Source organism: Parasteatoda tepidariorum, chromosome 6 (assembly GCF_982258835.1).
Source record: "Parasteatoda tepidariorum strain Cologne lab strain chromosome 6, Ptep-v5.0, whole genome shotgun sequence".
Taxonomy (NCBI): Eukaryota; Metazoa; Arthropoda; class Arachnida; order Araneae; family Theridiidae; genus Parasteatoda; species Parasteatoda tepidariorum.
The window spans coordinates 14,319,883-14,338,669 of record NC_141760.1 but is presented as its reverse complement, the minus strand read 5'-3'; the positions used below and the strand labels follow the sequence as shown (position 1 = coordinate 14,338,669).

Here is an 18,787-nt window from a genome sequence, read left to right as displayed (position 1 = left end):
TAAACGAACTTCAATTTGTTACACAGAAATAATTTTAATATTTAACTAACTTTTTAAAAAAAATTATTTTGTTAGTTATGCATGTGAAGTGTTTAATAAAAATAATTTCTTAAAATATCAGAACACGAAAACATTGAAAACTTTAACAAAACAAAATTATTTTAACACTTCAAAATTTATTCTGTTATTACTACACATATAAGCCTATTTGCTCACTATTGCAACTGGAAGAGCAACTTTTCAACTAACACACCTGTTTTCAATGAATGGTCAAAAGCTGAGTCCCTACATTTTCCCCAGATGGTCAACTCACAAAAGGGTTTAGATTAGCTTTTTACACTATTTCACCAAACAAGTGAAATATTAACATACATTGCAAAATGACAGAAACTTTTCTGAATTTTTTTTTTCTGGTCAACTTATGAGGGTTTTAGAATAGAATTTCATAATACTCCTAGACAAAATTAACTTATTTCAGTGGTCAACATACAAGATAGACAGGTGGTCAAGTTACAAAGGTTTTGCTTCTTTATTATGTAGGAAAATTTCCGTTCTTGATAATTGAGGTCAACTTATTCAGATGTAAAACTTACAAGTGTGGTCAACTTGGCAGGTTTCACTGTATAAATAAATCATTAATATTCTTGTTTTTTTATTACGAAATATTAGGAATTTGTTTACATAATTTCTTCAAAACGTGTGTTAAAACTATGATTATAAGTTATTTAAGAAGAAGAAAGTCAAATGGAGTAAAAGAACAATTTTTGAGATGATGATTCTAAAAATAGCACGTTTTTCTAATCTTTTTACAATTTTTTATTTTAGTAGTTGCTTAACAAAACAAGGCATATCAAACATTTTCCTGATATAGCAATATTTTTTTGAACTGTGCAAAAGTTGAGAAATCATACAAACAACTTTTAAAGCAAATATTTTCAACTTTTTAAGACAAAAGGGTTAGCGCACAAGATTTTCTTTGAATGTTGAATTAAAATTGCATGCCCATAGTTTTTTTGTTCATTTAAAAAACAAAACAATCTGTTAAATTTTTCCCCTGTGCGCACATACGCATTTACTTTTCATTTCTCGAATAAATAAGAAGCAATAAAAAAAATAAAATTAATAATTTATCTTCATTTTTCGTAAACAATAGTATTTTTAGTAAATAGTCAGCTGTTCTGCTTCGAATGATATTGTGTGTGATCAGTAGAATATTTTTAATTTCTTAACAAGATTTAATTCTCAGACAGCTGGCAATAATTCTAAGTTTTCTTTCAATAAGAACTTAGCAATAATTTAAAAAGTAATTTTATTTTAAAGAAAAACATAAATTAAAGTACTTAAACGATTGATTAATATATTATTGGACAAAAATATACATAATAGAATTTTAAAAAAATTGCATTAAAATTCAATAAAAAAGTTAGAAAAATAATTCTGCGAAACACGCACAGACAGGTAATTTACAAATTTATTTTAAGATTAAGGCGATATATAAGATGTAAAGAAGTTTTAAAAAACTCTACTCTAAACTCAGCTGCACGACAGTCCATGGAGGGCCAAGGCCTACTGTGCCCATCTCAGTTTTCTGGACCTAGGGCTCTGGGGTGCAGGAGCAGATGTTCCGTTCAGGTGGTCAGCTGAACGCGGAACCCCCAGTGTTTAGTTCCCAATCATGCTTGGTACTTATTTATCGACCCACTGAAGGGATGAAAGGCTGAGTCAGCCTTGCCCGACCCGAGGAACGACAGCGCGAAGCGCTACCGCTCAGCCACCGGGCGAAGTTTTAAGATGATTAAAAATGTTGACTACGCATTCGTATTAATAATTATAAAATATATATTCAAGAAATTGATAAATATATTATTCCAAATCTATGCATACGTATGTATATTATTGAAATTGTATCAGTTATTGAAAAAGAAAATCAAAAATTAAAAAATAATCACATTAAGTAAGCACAATCTGGTGCATAATCATATTCTATCAGAAGCACGCCTTTATAAAACTAGACATTCGTTGAATAAAGTGTTTTTTATTCAAAATGCTTTATTTATAATTTCTTTACTAAATTACAAATAAATTATTAAATTGTGGGGAGAGTAGTTACAGACCATGTCAACCGTCATCTATGAAAAGGTACCCCAACATAGAGTTGAGTTAACATGTCTTATATACTAGTGAACTGTAGTTGTAATTTTGTAGTGGTAGATACGCTACAGTACTCCCCCACCAGAATTATAGCTATGATAGAATTCGATGAATGGATGCCACTAGTTGATTCATTGCTGTTTTGTGCGTAGCCGGGAGAGCTGTATTAAGATCACCGTATTTTTTTAGTGCTGAATGTGAGAGGTGTATTAACTTCACGGTCGTAGTCGCTCCTCTGTTGCCGTTAGCAGTCGAGTAATCACAAGTATGCAAGCCGACGTTGTGTGTGATCGAGATGAGACTGAGTAGCAACTGCGTGAGGAGGTGGATAATGATGCAGTCACAAGTAGCAAGTCAACTGTTCAATGTGGATCATCCAACGAAGTAGGCGTTACTGCCGATGTAGGCGTATCCAGATCAAAGTGGGCGTTACTGCCAAGGTAGGCGTGTTCACATCACGTCCGGGTCACCACTTTTAGGCCCCCGTGTCTTCGAGGGTCTATTGAACGTTATGTACAAGGAAAGAAATATCATTCATACATAAACTAAATTTATTAACTAAAAACAAGAACACAACCATCTGGTTTGACAGCCGAGAATGAAAAGGTAAAACTGGAAAAGTGAAAAACCAAATTACAACTCAGTTGTCAACGGAACGTTGCCAACGGTATTGAATAAATTTAAAGCTTTAAATAAAGTTAGGTGAGGCTAGATCTGTAGCTCACCATAGCATGCAAACGCATGAACATTATTTTCATATACATTCATACATACATTGTCTACGTATACAAAGATACAAAACATTGCCTTTTTGTACAAACTAACATACACGCGTACATGTATCATAAATGCATAATTATATGTACTAAGCATATGCGCATTGCATTAAGTATATTACAATATAATTATGAATATTATACGTACAAACAACGTTTGTGAATACATTGTATGCATAGGAATCGCAAATGTACGTTCATGTCAATTGTACCGGGATGTGACAGGTTATGAAATTTGGAAAAAAATATTTGTCGGCAAGATTGAGGAATAAATGGACGTGCAACATTAGTGGAAGTATCACAACAAAGTATTATACCGTCAGGAGGATATACGATATTTTTGAAAACTAAACTAGAATTAGCTGACGACTTTAAAGTGCTAAGTTCGGGATCGGATTTTTGCGCTGCTGCAAGTTCAGCGTAGTCCATTGGACCAGTGAGTGCTATTTCCTCTATGCGGGAAAGTGCATCAGCAACAACATTTTCTTTTCCAGGCACGTGACGAATCGACGTTGTAAACTGACTTATATACTGTAAATGTCGGTTTTTACGAGGTGAAGAGTCATCCGATTTTTGCTGGAATGCGAAGGTCAGCGGTTTATGATCCGTTAGCACATGGAACTCTCTTCCCTCTAACATGTGAGCGAAGTACCGTATGGAAGAGTAGACTGCGAGTAACTCTCTATCGTACGTACTGTATTTCCTTTCCGTGAGCGTGAGTTTGCGAGAAAAGAATGCTAGAGGTTCGAGTGTGGAGTTTTTTAGCTGTTGAAGGACTGCGCCTATACCAACGTCGGACGCGTCTGTATGCAAAAACAATTTTGCGGCGGGTGTGGGGTGTGCAAGTGTTGCTGCCTTAGAAATGGCTTGTTTGCAAGTTTCAAAAGCGCACACAGCTTCGGTTGACCAATTAATGGGTGTAGGGTCTTTCTTTTTATTTGTGAGTAAGGAACTAAGGAGAGATTGTTTTTCGGAAGCGTGATCTATAAATCTATGGTAAAAATTGAACATTGCTAAAAATCTACGTAATTCCGATACAGTTTTAGGTTGGGGAAAATCGGTAATTGCGGACACTTTACTAGGTGAAGGAGCAATTCCATCGGGAGACACTTCAAAACCTAAAAATGTTAACTTTGATTTTCCAAACACACATTTTTCGGTATTCAAAACAATTCCGTATTCATCAAAACGTTTAAAAACTATATTTAAGTGAGTTAAGTGTTCTTCTAAAGTTTTGGAAGCAATTAAAACGTCATCGAGGTATACGAAGCAAAATTCTAATCCCCTTAAAACGACATGCATGAAGCGTTGGAAAGTTTGTCCTGCATTGCAGAGCCCAAACATCATTTTAGTGAATTCGAATAAGCCAAAAGGGGTTATAACAGCTGTTTTTTCAATGTCTGCTTCCGCGACAGGGATCTGATGATACGCTCGAACAAAATCTAACTTTGAATAAATTTTTGAGTCATTTAGGCTATAAGCGAAATCATGAATGTGTGGGAGAGGGTATCTGTCCGGTATTGTAATAGAATTTAACCGTCTGTAATCACCGCATATTCTCCAAGTGCCGTTTGACTTCGGCACCATATGAATGGGACTTGCCCATGGGCTACTTGAAGGCCTGCATAAGCCGGTTTTTAACATATAATCAAATTCTTTTTTGGCGGCTGCAAGTTTATCCGGTGGCAAACGTCTAGCTTTTGCAAACACCGGAGGACCTGTAGTTTGAATATGATGCTGAACATCATGAGTTGAAGTGTTGAAAGTTAAGTTATTCGTACATATGCGAGGGTACTGCAATAATAATTTTCGATAAACAGCATCTTCTGCAATAGTTGTTAAACCCAAAGAGAAAGTAGGAAATGTTTCCCCTTTAATACCAGCGTAAGTTAAGGAATCAATCAATTTTTTATTTTTTAAATCAACCAGCAATTTAAAATGGGTAAGAAAATCCGCTCCTAAAATTGGTTGAGTAACGTCAGCGACAAGAAATTTCCATTGAAATCGCCTGGAAATTCCGAAATCTAAAGTACATGTTGTCTGACCGTAAACTGCAATTTTCGAACCATTAGCAGCGTAAATATCAAAAGATTTATTAGAAATCAAATTTTTCTGCATATGTGTTTTTGGAATAACTGAAACAGAAGCCCCGGTGTCTATAAGAAACTGGCGGTTGGTGAGTCTGTCGTATACAAATAGGCTACTTTGACTAGGACCTATGTCTGCCGTCGCATGAACAGAGGGTCCAATCAGTTTTCCGAATTTTGAGCGTAATTGCAAGGAGGAATGCATTTATTAGCTTTAGTACCGAATTTATAGTGATACCAGCATAGAGGTCCAGCCACAGTGCGCTGTGTCGACCTTGAACGAGAACCTTGTCTACGTGTGCTAAATTTATTTTTATTCCGATATTGTTGTCTAGACAAACGTGTAACGGTCTCGGAAAGTTTACGAATTTCATCCTCCAATTTTTGAAAACGCGAATTGTCATCTGTCACATTTATAGAATTAACTGTCAATGAATTTTGAGTTACTTCCAAAATTTTATCGGCTTTCTCGGCTAGGAGAGATAAATTTTGCTCACCTTTTTCCATGCAAACTGAAAGAATTTGTTGCACGGAGACCGGTAAACGCTGAAGAAAAAGTGAACGTAAAATTTCTGTGCTTATAGAATTACCAGAGAGATCTTGCATGGAGCGTAATAAGTGAGAAGGTCGTTTATCTCCCAATTCTAAGTCTTTAAGAAGCATTTTCAAACGAGCAGTTTCGGAATCTGCATAGTTTGCAATTATTCTATTTTTAATCGTTTCATATTTATTATCAGTAGGTGGCTGCCGAATAATATCCGAAATTAAAGTTAGAACATCTCCATCTAGAGCAGACACAACGCAGTGATATTTTGTGTCGTCGGCGCTTATCCCAGATACGACAAACTGAGATTCCAATTGAATAAACCACACTTCTGGGTTAGCGCGCCAAAACGGGGGTGCTTTAAAAGCGACGCGAGCAACATCTGCCACGCTTTCAGAAGCAGTAATTTCGTCAGGCATTTTGTTTATATGAGCGAGTCAGAGAGCAAAAGTAAAAGGCATGCACAATAAATCACAAATTTAAATTTCTAATCGAAGTATATCAAACATAAGTTAATAAATGCATTTTGAGAAAGAATGCAAAATACAGTTGAAGAATACTTCATTTTAAATTAAAATTATTGTAAGTGAAGTTGAAACTAATTAATTGTATTTCTTATACTCTAATTAAAAATTCATTGCTTTTCACACATTGTAATTGAAATTTATAGTAAATTAAGATTAGAGTAACAAAGTTTACGAAATTGAAAAGTAGTTATTAAATGTCAAATATAATGACAGAATATTTTAAAAAGTTCAATTAACTTTATAGAAATATTAAAAAATTTGCATTATCTTAAGCATTTATAAATTTAAATTTCATCTAATATTTGAAATAAATGACCATATTTACGTCGTAGAATAAGCTTACTGAACGCCAGTTGACACCACCATGAAAGAAACACATTCTATTTGCAGACTATACGTGTTCTATGTCCAAACGGGTCACCACTTTTAGGCCCCCGTGTCTTCGAGGGTCTATTGAACGTTATGTACAAGGAAAGAAATATCATTCATACATAAACTAAATTTATTAACTAAAAACAAGAACACAACCATCTGGTTTGACAGCCGAGAATGAAAAGGTAAAACTGGAAAAGTGAAAAACCAAATTACAACTCAGTTGTCAACGGAACGTTGCCAACGGTATTGAATAAATTTAAAGCTTTAAATAAAGTTAGGTGAGGCTAGATCTGTAGCTCACCATAGCATGCAAACGCATGAACATTATTTTCATATACATTCATACATACATTGTCTACGTATACAAAGATACAAAACATTGCCTTTTTGTACAAACTAACATACACGCGTACATGTATCATAAATGCATAATTATATGTACTAAGCATATGCGCATTGCATTAAGTATATTACAATATAATTATGAATATTATACGTACAAACAACGTTTGTGAATACATTGTATGCATAGGAATCGCAAATTGTACGTTCATGCGTGCGTACATTCTATGTACATAAAAATATGTAAGCGCATGAATACTTATATAAAAAATTTGACTATAGTATACAATCTTAATAACTTGTAATCGTATAGTTTGATTACAAGTAATCACAATTACATGTAATCAAATTACATGTAATCATGATTACATGTAATCATATATTTTGATTACTTGTAATCATAATTACTCGTAATCGTTTTTGTTGTGATTACTTGTAATCATGATTACAAGTAATCAAGATTACAAGTAATCGATTACTGTAATCAAAATTGTAATCATGATTACAGCTGTAATCAAAATTTTTTGAAAGTTGTAATCACGATTACAAGTAATTGATTACTTGTAATCGTGATTACAAGTAATTGATTACTGTAATCAAAATTGTAATCATGATTACAGCTGTAATCAAACTTTTTTGAAAGTTGTAATCACGATTACAAGTAATTGATTACTTGTAATCGTGATTACAAGTAATTGATTACATAGCTGTAATTATCTGTAATCAATTACAGTTGTAATCGATTACTGTAATCAACGGCCAACTCTGGGTGGCAGTAAATATAACCAACCGGGAGTACCGCTTCTTTCCCTTGGTGATAACAATAATATATACACTTCTCAAAAGTGAAATTGCAACACCAAGAAATAATGCACGTAGCGTCGCTACGTGCATTATTTCTTGGTGTTGCAATTTCACTTTTGAGGAGTGCATATTTAAAAGTGAAATTTCTCTCAAGTAAAAGCATACAATTGTAAATAAGAAATAGAACTGACAAGGGCTCGACCAAGGGCGCCGGCAGAATACTATAAAAGGGGGTGCAACCCTTTAGCAAACTACCCCCCCCCCCCAGTGGCGTACCTAGAGGGGGGCGGTGGGTGCGGTCCGCACCGGGCGGCACTTACCTTGGGGCGGCATTTTTTATATTTACTTATAGTTGTAAAAAGCAACTTATTCATTTCATATTTATTTTCTTTCTTGAATAATAAATGATTATTATGATTATTATAATTTTAATATTTGGTTTATATAAATTATGATTAACTATATGATTTCGAATATTATTCCTCGGTGTATAAAAATGCATTTTAGTGTAAATTTTGAATTCTAATTCAAGAACAAGATAATAATTTTATTTTATTGTATTCATTAAAATTCGTTGAATTCGTAAAAGGATCTTTACGATTTTGTTCGGCAATTTTTCCTAACTAAAATTTTTTGATATCAGTTTATAAATGTCATTTCTTTTGAAAAGTTTATATGATTACTTTGAAGTGATATATCAATATTTTTTTAAATCATCGATTTTTCTTTTGAAAAGCAGGGCCGGCGGAAGGCGGTCTAGGCGGGAAGGCGGAAGACCTAGCAGACCGCCGGTCTGCTAGGTCTGCAAAGCATTAGGGCGCCGGCATAAGAACTATCTTTTTTAAACAACAAAATCTAAACGAGACAAAATAAAAATACTGACGAAGTTACAATTTCAGGAATCGCAAATAGATAAATATACTCAGTCCGTTTTGAAGAATTGTATTTGGAATGATAAATTGCTTATAAACCATTTTGTTCATTCGCGATTCAATCTTTTAACAGTGAAGAGTGAAACAAATTATTAGGGTGCCAGTGCATTTGGAGAGTTTATTATAGGTAAGTATATTATATTACGTATTATAGATATAGATGTTGTTCTAAATGCTATTCAGAGTAGTAAAATGACTTTGCCGTTTTCTATACATAATATACTATTTATTTCGACAAGTTATATTTTTATTATATATCCCTAGGATGAAACGAGTAAAAGAAAGTGGTGCGTCATTTAGAAAGAAAAGGAAGAGAAGGGAGGAAATACAGACTAAAAATACTGGAGCACTACTCAAATATATCTCCCATAAGTCAACTTCTAGTTCTTTTAGTATTGTTGCCTCAAATACGGGCGAAGAAGCAGCCCTCGAAGGCGAAAAAACATTTTCCAATGTTGTTCAAGAGGAAAGACCTGCTTCACACACTGGCGAAGAAGTAGAAAGTTCATCAAGTTCTGATGAAGAATCTGCTGCACAAATTATTCCGTCTATTTCTATAAAAGATATTGGATTATGGCCCAACAAAATTGACGACAATACAAGAGTATTTCTGGTACGTCAAGGTCCCTTTGCAATTCAAAATTTTGACGCCGACTTCAGCGAAGGAGTAAAACGTCCTAATAATACAATCAGAGCCAAAGGTGAAACAAGAAAACTGAGTCAGGACTGGTTTTTTAAAATTTTGCCTAATGGCGAAAAGCTCTTAAGATCGTGGATGGTATATTCACCATCGAAGAAAAGTATTTATTGTTTCTGCTGCAAACTGTTTGATAATCTTTGTCAAGCAGGTTTTAATATGGAAAATGGTTTTAACAAATGGTGGAAGCTTAATCCCAAAATTAGTAAACATGAGGTGAGTCCACTGCACATTCGATCATATTCCAAATGGAAGGAATTAGAAATAAGACTTGGACGTGGCGCAACTATTGACAAACTACAACAACAGAATATTGATAAAGAAATAAAAAAATGGAAGGAAATTCTAACAAGAATACTTAGATTCTTAGCAAAACAAAATTTGGCGTTTCGAGGACATCGTGAAAGTGTTCATCAGGAAAACATCGATTCAATGGAAAATAGAGGAAATTTTCTTGAGCTTGTTGACTTATTGGCTAAGTACGACCCAGTATTACGAGAACACGTAGTAAAAATTAAGATGGGTAATAAATATAGTATCTCTTATTTGTCGCCGAAGATCCAGAACGAATTCATAGAGCTATTGGGAGGCGCATTCAGAAAAACAATTATGGATCAAATAAAGCAGGCTAAATACTTTTGTATTATATTTGACAGCACTCCTGACATTTCACACAAAGATCAAACCAGTCAAATTATTAGATATGTAGTTATTGATGGTAGCGAAGTTAAAGTTGTAGAATCGTTTATTGACTTTGTAGAAACTAAAGGAAAAACTGCTGGTGAAATCACAGATATGGTTTTAACGAAATTAGAAAATGGCGGTTTAGATATAAAAAATTGCAGAGGACAGGCTTACGATAATGCTGCCGTCATGGCAGGAAAGCACAGCGGTGTTCAAACTCGTATTAAAGAAATAAATCCAAATGCAGAATTTGTAGCATGTACAAATCATTCTTTAAACCTGGCATGTTTACACGCAGCTTCTACAGCTATCAATTCCATCACATTTTTTGGAACTATCGAACAGTTTTTTTCTTCTTCCACTCATAGATGGAATGTTTTACTTTCTGTCACTGGTCAAGGTGTTAAACGCAGTGTAGAAACTCGCTGGAGCGCTAGAGCTGCCGCGGTAACTATAGTAAAAAAACATTTTTTTTACATTTTAAGCGCTTTGGAAAAATTGACATCTGAAGAAGAAAATAGTAAAACGAGATCAGATGCTGGAGTATTACTCAATTCAATGCAATCTTTTTCTTTTCTATATTACCTTCATTTATGGGAACCCGTCCTTTTGGAAATTAATGACGCTCAAAAATACCTGCAAATAAAATTGTTAAATGTCCACCAATGCCATATAAAACTAAATTCTTTGCAAACACATTTCATGGAACAAAGAGATACGCTAGTACAAAACGCTGTTATAGCAGCCAAAATAATTTGTGAAGAGTTGGAGATATCGACTGAGCGTCGAGTTAGAAGGAGAAAAAATATGAGTGGGGAAAATTCGCGAGACGTGGGGTTATCCTTAGAAGAAGTACGAAGAGAAATGTTTTCATCTATGGACAGAATTATAAAGGAAATAAAAAAATGCTTCGATCAGTTGCATGGCCTTGTAAGAAAATATTCGTGTATAATACCGTGTAACCTACTAAATGAAGAATTTGAATGTCAAATAAATGACTTGATTGACATTGATAAAGAACAGTTCCATATTGAAAGAAAAAGGATCCAGGTTTTTATGGCTGTACTTACACTAAAAGAAGAGGCAAAACATTGGAAAAACAGGGAGAAGGGCTCTCTTGATCTGCTAAAATTTATTCAGCAGTATAGGTTGGAAAATTCTGTTCCCAACATTGTAATTTTGTTAAGAATTTTTTTAACAATTTCAATCAGTGTCGCTAGTTGCGAAAGAAGCTTCTCAAAATTGAAGTTGATAAAAAATTATCTTCGTTCTACAATGAGTCAATTAAGACTACAAAATCTTGCAATATTGTCAATAGAACAAGAAATTACAAATAATATAAATTTTGAGAGCATTATACACGATTTTTCTAGCATGAAAGCTAGAAGAGTAGATATTATATAAATATGTTTACGAGTGCATGCAAATATGTCTAAAAAAATTTACTCTGTGTATTAATTAATATTGATTAAATAACTTAATAATTTATTTATGTGTATTAATTTATAAAAACCACTATTTGATTGACTTATAATAGAAAGGGCGGCAAACTGGAGATCGCTCCGGGCGGCAAAAGTTCTAGGTACGCCACTGCCCCCCCCCCAAAAAAAAACAATTTTGGAAATATACTGTTATTACATTTTGTTTTGTTATTACATATACTTTCATCTGTTAATTTTTTTCAAGATACATTTCTTAATTGTTAAAAAAAAAAGAACGAATTTACGTGGTACGAAATGTGGAGGAATAGTGAAAATTCTTATGAATCCCTCGAATACATCGATTTAGTTGTTGAGGTCACACCGTTTTATCTAGCTGTAGCGGAGGCAATCAAAATTGGCCTAACTCTTCCAGCTATTACGTGCAGTATTGAACGCACTTTTAGTACAATGCGACGCATCAAAACATGGAATCAGTCTACAATGCCTCACGAGAAATTAAGTAGTTTGGGCATGCTCAGTGTGCATAAGAAAAGAATCAAAGATAACTCAGAATTCATTGAAAAAAAAAAACAGATTTGGACAGCTAACAAGACGATTGCAATTCTTGTTTGATTAAGCAATTTCTTAATTGTTACGTATCAATAATTACTTAATTATTTGTTTTCGAATAAAAATATTTTTAATTGTTGTTGCTGTTGTAGTTCATTTACGTCGCACTAGAGCTGCACAATGGGCTATTGGCGACGGTCTGGGAAACATCCCTGAGGATGATCTGAAGACATGCCATCACAATTTTGATCCTCTGCAGAGGGGATGGTACCCCTGTTTCTGTAGCCCGACGACCTGCACGCGAAGTCGAGCACTTTACGGTAGAACAGTTTAAAGAGGACCAATACCGCACACCCATCCTACGCTGACTGATCCAAGTGGTCACCCATCCGCACACTGACCGCAGCCAGTGATGCTTGACTTCGGTGATCTACTGGGAATCGTGTCTTGACGATCAGTCCACTGCGGGACAAATATTTTTAATAAAAAAATTTTATACTCTATAATTGTTTATAAGAAAAGCCAGGGGGTGCAAGTGCACCCCCTTGCACCCCTCTGCCGGCGCCCTTGGGCTCGACAATTCTTTTGCCAGACATGCTAACGGCATGTAATAAATAATTCCAATTGGGCATTAAATTTTCACTCTTACATGCCCAGTAGAACATGTAAATATTTAATTAATTTTATACGGTGCATTATATTTAAACACCACCTAAAAATTTGATTATAATTAGGAGTGTATGAAACAAGTAATTTAGCTTATTTCTTTTTATTCCCCTACATTATGATTATTAGCATGAAAAAAACCCCTATCGTTGTGCATAAATATGTGATTTTTTTTCATCTGTAAAATTTGTTTTAAGTTCGTTTCTACATTAAATAAATAGTTTCATTTATTTGTTTTCATTAGCACGGATTGGAAAAAGATTTCTGAGTACATAAAAGTTTCTGGTATGTAATCGAAGTGACAAGTAATCATTTCATGTACATTTGTAGTCATGATAGCCAACAATTATCATCTACGGTTGTCAATAATCACATGAATTATAATTCCGATTAAAAATCATGTAAACATTTACCACGATTGCTATTACATTGATTACTTATCACTTTGATGTACAATTACGGATAGTAATTGCATAGTGATCAATTATAAGTAAATAATTACTGTATACCTGTTATCTGTAATTAATTGTAATTGCGAGCAAATCTAGCATTGAATTACTTTTTTCAGAAAACACCTTTTGTTTTCGTGTTATTTTCTCCAACTTAGCAAACAATTCTATCCATTTTCACACTAAATCCAAAAACAATTTCATGCGGTGTACGTTACATATCACATCTTTTGTTGGCGGTTATCAAACAAAAAATAAAAAACAAGCAGGCATTGTCTTTTTATATCTGTAGATTCTAAGATAAAAAAAATATTTTATTACAACACGGCCAATATAATGAATGACGAAATTAATTGTAGTCGTATAACTTAAGATTCTATCTCAGAAAGTAGAACGGAAAATTGTTTTCTTGTATATTTTTTTTTCAATTAATGCTTAATTAACCCCTTAACAGTGACATGCAATTCAGAAAAATGAACCAAAAATGTGAAATTTTTTTTGACTGTTTAATTTTCTTCTTTATGTTACTATAAAAGTTAGAAAATGGTTTTTTATTACAAAAATAAAATTTTAAATGCAGTAACTACTGTATTTATAATTTTTACAAACACATAAGAAAGTAATGAGTTACACACACATCTTATTCAATTACAGCAAATGAAACAAAATTTTGAAGCTAAATATAATATAACTAGCATAATATACTATAAAAACACAACAATATGATTTTCAATACATAAATTTTACAAATCTTTTACAGTATGATATATCCCAAAACACGGTACTGCACACAAGCCCATATCACACTCTTTGCATCACCCACATTTTCCCTCCCTCGACTGAAGTCGTAATTGGTGAAAAACTAGGACCACTAATGCCATCTATTAGGAAAATAATGAATTAAGTATCCTAAAGGGGAAACGAACTCAGCTCGGGTTTCACAAAATAGAAACGTTAATTTTTCTCCTGCCCGAAGTTAGTTCGAGCATCACAAGTACTGTACACGTAGTAGTTGCCCGAACTGGATTCGGGTGACGCTGGCAAGGGGTTAAAGAGTCGTGGTGGCTCAGGGGATAGAGCGCTTGCCTTCAAATGAGGTGAACTGGGTTCGAATCACAGCAAATGGCTGGTCGATATGAATTCTGCGTCGGGCTTGCACCGACCACAGCGCTGACGTAAAATATCCTCAGTGGTAGACGGATCATGGGTCATCCACTTGCCTTCCGACTAACCGTGGGAGGTTTTCCTCTTCATGTAACGTAAGCAGGGAGAGAAGTCAACGCCTCCTAGAAAAGAAAAAGTCTGAGCTCGAGCACAACGAGAAATTCGATCCTTTCGAAGTTCGAGCGTATTGACATGGTATTTCGTATTTTTCCCTCACTACGCAATTCAGTAGTCCATACGTAGTGATATATTTTGTATTTTTTCCCCACAGCACAATTTATGTTTGTTACGTCAGGCAACTAAATTTTTTCGCCTTCCTTCTTCTAGGAGGTATTGGGAGAGTCTATTCTATGAAAATAAAATCCTTATTGAATACCGGAAGAATTGGGAGCTTTGCTGCTCCAATTGTCTTATTTTTATATTCTGTATCGAAGAAAACAAGAATATATCAATATCTTTATTTTTCTTTTCAAAATAAGCGCGTATTTGCGTTGAAATAGATATGTTCCGTAGCGGTTTTATTTCCTTACGAATTGAGTCATGACACCTTACTGAAGGGAAATCTGATAACTAGTTCACATTGAATAAAAGCACCACACCTCTTACAACGCTTGCAACTTCTTTCCTGTTGCCCGCCGTCTTGTGATGGGAGAATAATACACTTTGGTGGTCAGACATTCCCAAAAATGTTATACATCAAATGGTTTTGTTACCAGTTTTTTCTATTTTCCCGGTACCAAACAGCACTACTTAGTCTAATTAGTATCTATTTTATAACATATGCCAACAAACACCCTTTCCGGTGCAGTGTCTGGCAGCACTAAATTTTACAAACAAATTTTGCAAACCACTAGAAATGTAAAGCAATTGCTTTTAAACGTTTAGCAAGCACTATTCTTTAAACACTTCACTAAGAATGTCCTGCTCGAACTAAAAATTTTAATCCTGCTATTTCGAAAAAGAATTAATTATATTAATAACTTCTTATTCAAATGGTTACCTTAGCCAAACATGGTCTTTGTCTGTTATAGTCACTAAGGTAGATAAATTAAAGAGGAAAAAAAAAGTTTTATATGAAAGAGGATATCGTTGTTCCTTTTGCTTAGTTTTTAAGGTTGGGTGTATTTAATGTTGTAGTTCTTCTCGTCGTCCATTAAGGTGGAAGGGGAACGCTTGTTTTCTAGTTGCACCATCTATGGCCAAGAATTCGACTTCTGCCACACTTATACGTCACATCCGTTTATAGGGCGGACCCATTCATACATACATTCATTCCTCCAAAGATCGTAATTTTGACCTGAACCGGAGAACGATCCATCTCCAATTCAGTACCCCCTGAGGTTTTGATTTGTTATGGGAATTCGGTCATTGAAGAGAGAGAATTACAGATTTTTGACTTTTTCATATTTTTCCAACAATATGAGCATATTGGATTTTTTGACATTAATTTTTTATTTTCGAGTAGAGGCTTCAGTTTTCAATTTCAAAATCTTAGTCTTGAAGTTTGAAAATCGACAAGTTTGGGTTTTTGGTTATGACAAGTTACCAGTGTCATTAGCATTAAAAAGTAGTGGGGCTATTCTTATCATCGCGGTTTACTGGAAGGTAAACTAAATGTAGAGTATAGGCGAGAGAATGCTTCCTTGAGCTATGCTGGCAAAAATGTTTCGGGTGGAAGATGTGGCTTCATTAATTTTGATACTAAAGTTTCTGTCTTGAAGAAAGTCTATTTAAAATTTTGTTGATTTATACGGGGAAATAGGGTTGGAAGAGTTTTTCAAAAAAAGTACTTCATGCCAGACACGATCAAAAGCTTTGCGATGTCTAACATAAGGAAAACTGATGATTCTTTTAGGCGTATGCCTCTGCCATTGATATCGATTATTATGATAAGTTGCTTTGTGGTATCTAATTCTGATCTACAGCCATGTTGATCGATGGGTAATAGGAGTAGGTATGGTTTAATTCTGCCGTAAATAACTTTTTCAAATAATTTTCTTATTGGCTTAAGTAGACTGATCGGTTTATAACAATCCGGCCTTGATGGATTCTTATTAGGTTTGAAAAACTATAACTGATTTCCCGATTGGAGGGTAATAGTTAAGTTTCAAGCAGGAATTAAATATATGCGATATGATGTTGCAGTAACATTCAGGAAGGTTTTAGAGCATTGTGTTGTTGATTTCGATCTCTGCAAGGCACCTTACGTTTTTTCAATTTTTTAATAATTTTTTTTAATCTTAGAAGCATTAGTAGGATCTATTTCCTCAGGGATTTGTTGTTTTGGAAGAAAATTGCTAACAGATTCTTTAATCATTTTTTCATTGTCTCTGTCCAATTCAGTATATAGCGAAAATGTTGTCTGCAAAAATTTTGTGCCTTTTTCCTGTCGGTGTAAACGGAGCCGTTTTTCCCCCTATATTGGTTTACTGACTAGCAGTGGTTGTTTTAGAACTCTCGCTATTTGTCAAAACGATTTGTATTGAAGTTCCAATAATTCGATATTATGTACCAATTGACCATAAATTAAATTCTTGAAGCTCTCTTCAATTAGTTTGTTGTGTTGGCTTGCTTCAATTTGATATTTTGAGTTTCCTGTCTTTTGATAGTTCTGTCTACATTTATTTCTGCGAAGGATTAAATGTTTGATGTTTGTTGGAAGTTTGAGATAATTTGGAATGGAGTCAAAAGTAGTTGTTGCATTATTATAGAAGTCCATAATTATAGATTGAAGATTGGAAATGCAATTATCAATTAAGGATAGGTTGTTAAGTTTATCAGTAACATTAATATGTTCGTCTCTTTGCACGATATTATGGTATAATCTCCAATCTGTTTTCGAAATTTTCCCTTTTTTCTTTTGCCAAGAAAGTGTCGATTTTAAATCAAACTGGTTGATGATCAGAAGACAGTTCATTAAATACACAGACAACAGATGGGATATCAGCATTTGGATTAGCAAAGTCAAGAATGTCGGGTCTATGCTTTCGATTTTCTGAGACATGAAGGCTTAGAAGGTTACACGAAAGGATAAATGATCTATCTGCCTTTTTAGAATTTTGCTATTTTTGTTCGTATAAAAACATACCCTTGAAGTATGTATCGAATTAAAATTGGCAACAACAATGGTTTTAAGATCAGAAGGAAACAGATTTATTATATCACTTTGAGGGGAGGTTATGTTTTGGTCGAATTGTAAATGCCGATGATTTTAAGTTTTTGATTGTCAACGAATTTTTGATTGTTATTTAAGAACAATGGAAATTTGCGAGTAACCATCTCTTTTTGTTACTGTTGTATTCAGCAGTATAAAGGCTATTTTTGGCGAGAACTGCAACTCCTTCTCCTCTATAATTACGATCACATCTATAAATATTATAATTTGTAATCTTGATTTAAATATTTTGGTTTAAGTGTGTTTCTGTGACAATTATGATGTCCGGATCTTGTTCAGCTATAAAATTTTTAAATTCTAAATTCTTATAGAGTAAATCGTTTGCATTCGAACCAATCATTTGCAAGGGAGTTTTTTTATTGCTCTTGATATACATTACTGTCGCCATTTTTTACCAGGTTTGAACCAGTGAAGGTTCTCAATATTTCGAGACGGTTACTAATTTTTACAAAGTTAACAAGATCTCTAAGTTCATGAAAAGCTTCTTTTGCATCCTCAATGACTGTCATTCTTTAATGTATTTATTTGATTAAATATGTTGGTTTGAAGTGCATCTGCGAAAGATTTACCTACGGTGATTTGCTTTCGAGTTCCTGATTGTGGATTTATCATCCTTTATAGGAAATTTAACACATTCTTTGAAGGTAGATGGATGTGCTTCTCCGCAATTTGCACATTTCGTTGGTTTTTCCTTTGGGTTTTTCATATTTGTATTTCCAGTGCTCGCAACCGTATTTCTTACATTTTGGCGCATGATGAGAGGATATTTGAACATGATTAAACCTTGGCACCGGAAGCATTGAGTCATTCCATGGAGATCTCTATATTCAAATTCTCAACTTTGATGCTAAGGCGTATCATATATTTAAGTTCATAAATATTTTTGTTGTTCTCAGTTTTGGCAGAGTCCTACTAAAAATGGCATTTTTTCATTTGTGAATCTCGTCATTTGTTTGAGGTTTGAAATTTTCCTTGATCAAAGCTGTATCTATTTCATTCATTTCAGTATCAGTTGAAATATTACTCAAAATAACTTTTAGTTTTTTTTTTACCGGGAAATAAATAAGTTTGGTATTCGATTTCATTTTCAGTTGAGATTTTCGTGACTTGTCTATGAGAGGCTTCTTTATAAGCTTTCAAGTTGATTCGGTCGCCAACGATCCATCGTCAAATTTTCTTTATTTTCTATGATCTCACGAATGTGCGAATCTGCTACCTGCTATTGCATGTAAAAGAGTGAGAAGATCAAAGTCTGTCTGCTAACGTATATGAATGTCCACATCAAACTAGACTATCTCAGGTTATCATGAAACAATAGATTGATATTGAATTTAACGACATAATAAAGCTTGTCTCAGGAAATGAAATATATTGTCTCATAATGTGGAATTTCCTGAGATTATTGAGCTCTATTGTCTCAAGC

The 18,787-nt window shown here is 34.0% G+C and overlaps 2 protein-coding genes across 2 annotated transcripts; one reads left to right on the top strand and one right to left on the bottom strand.

The window, feature by feature from the left end:
* Positions 1 to 5,176: 5,176 nt before the first annotated feature.
* Positions 5,177 to 5,977, bottom strand: LOC147807586 (uncharacterized). Its single transcript, XM_087166698.1, has one exon. The coding sequence runs from the start codon at positions 5,975 to 5,977 to the stop codon at positions 5,177 to 5,179; it is 801 nt and encodes a 266-aa protein (XP_087022824.1).
* Positions 5,978 to 9,394: 3,417 nt separating this feature from the next.
* LOC147807585 (zinc finger MYM-type protein 1-like) lies at positions 9,395 to 11,323 on the top strand. Its single transcript, XM_087166697.1, has one exon. The coding sequence runs from the start codon at positions 9,395 to 9,397 to the stop codon at positions 11,321 to 11,323; it is 1,929 nt and encodes a 642-aa protein (XP_087022823.1).
* The last annotated feature ends 7,464 nt before the right edge of the window (positions 11,324 to 18,787 follow it).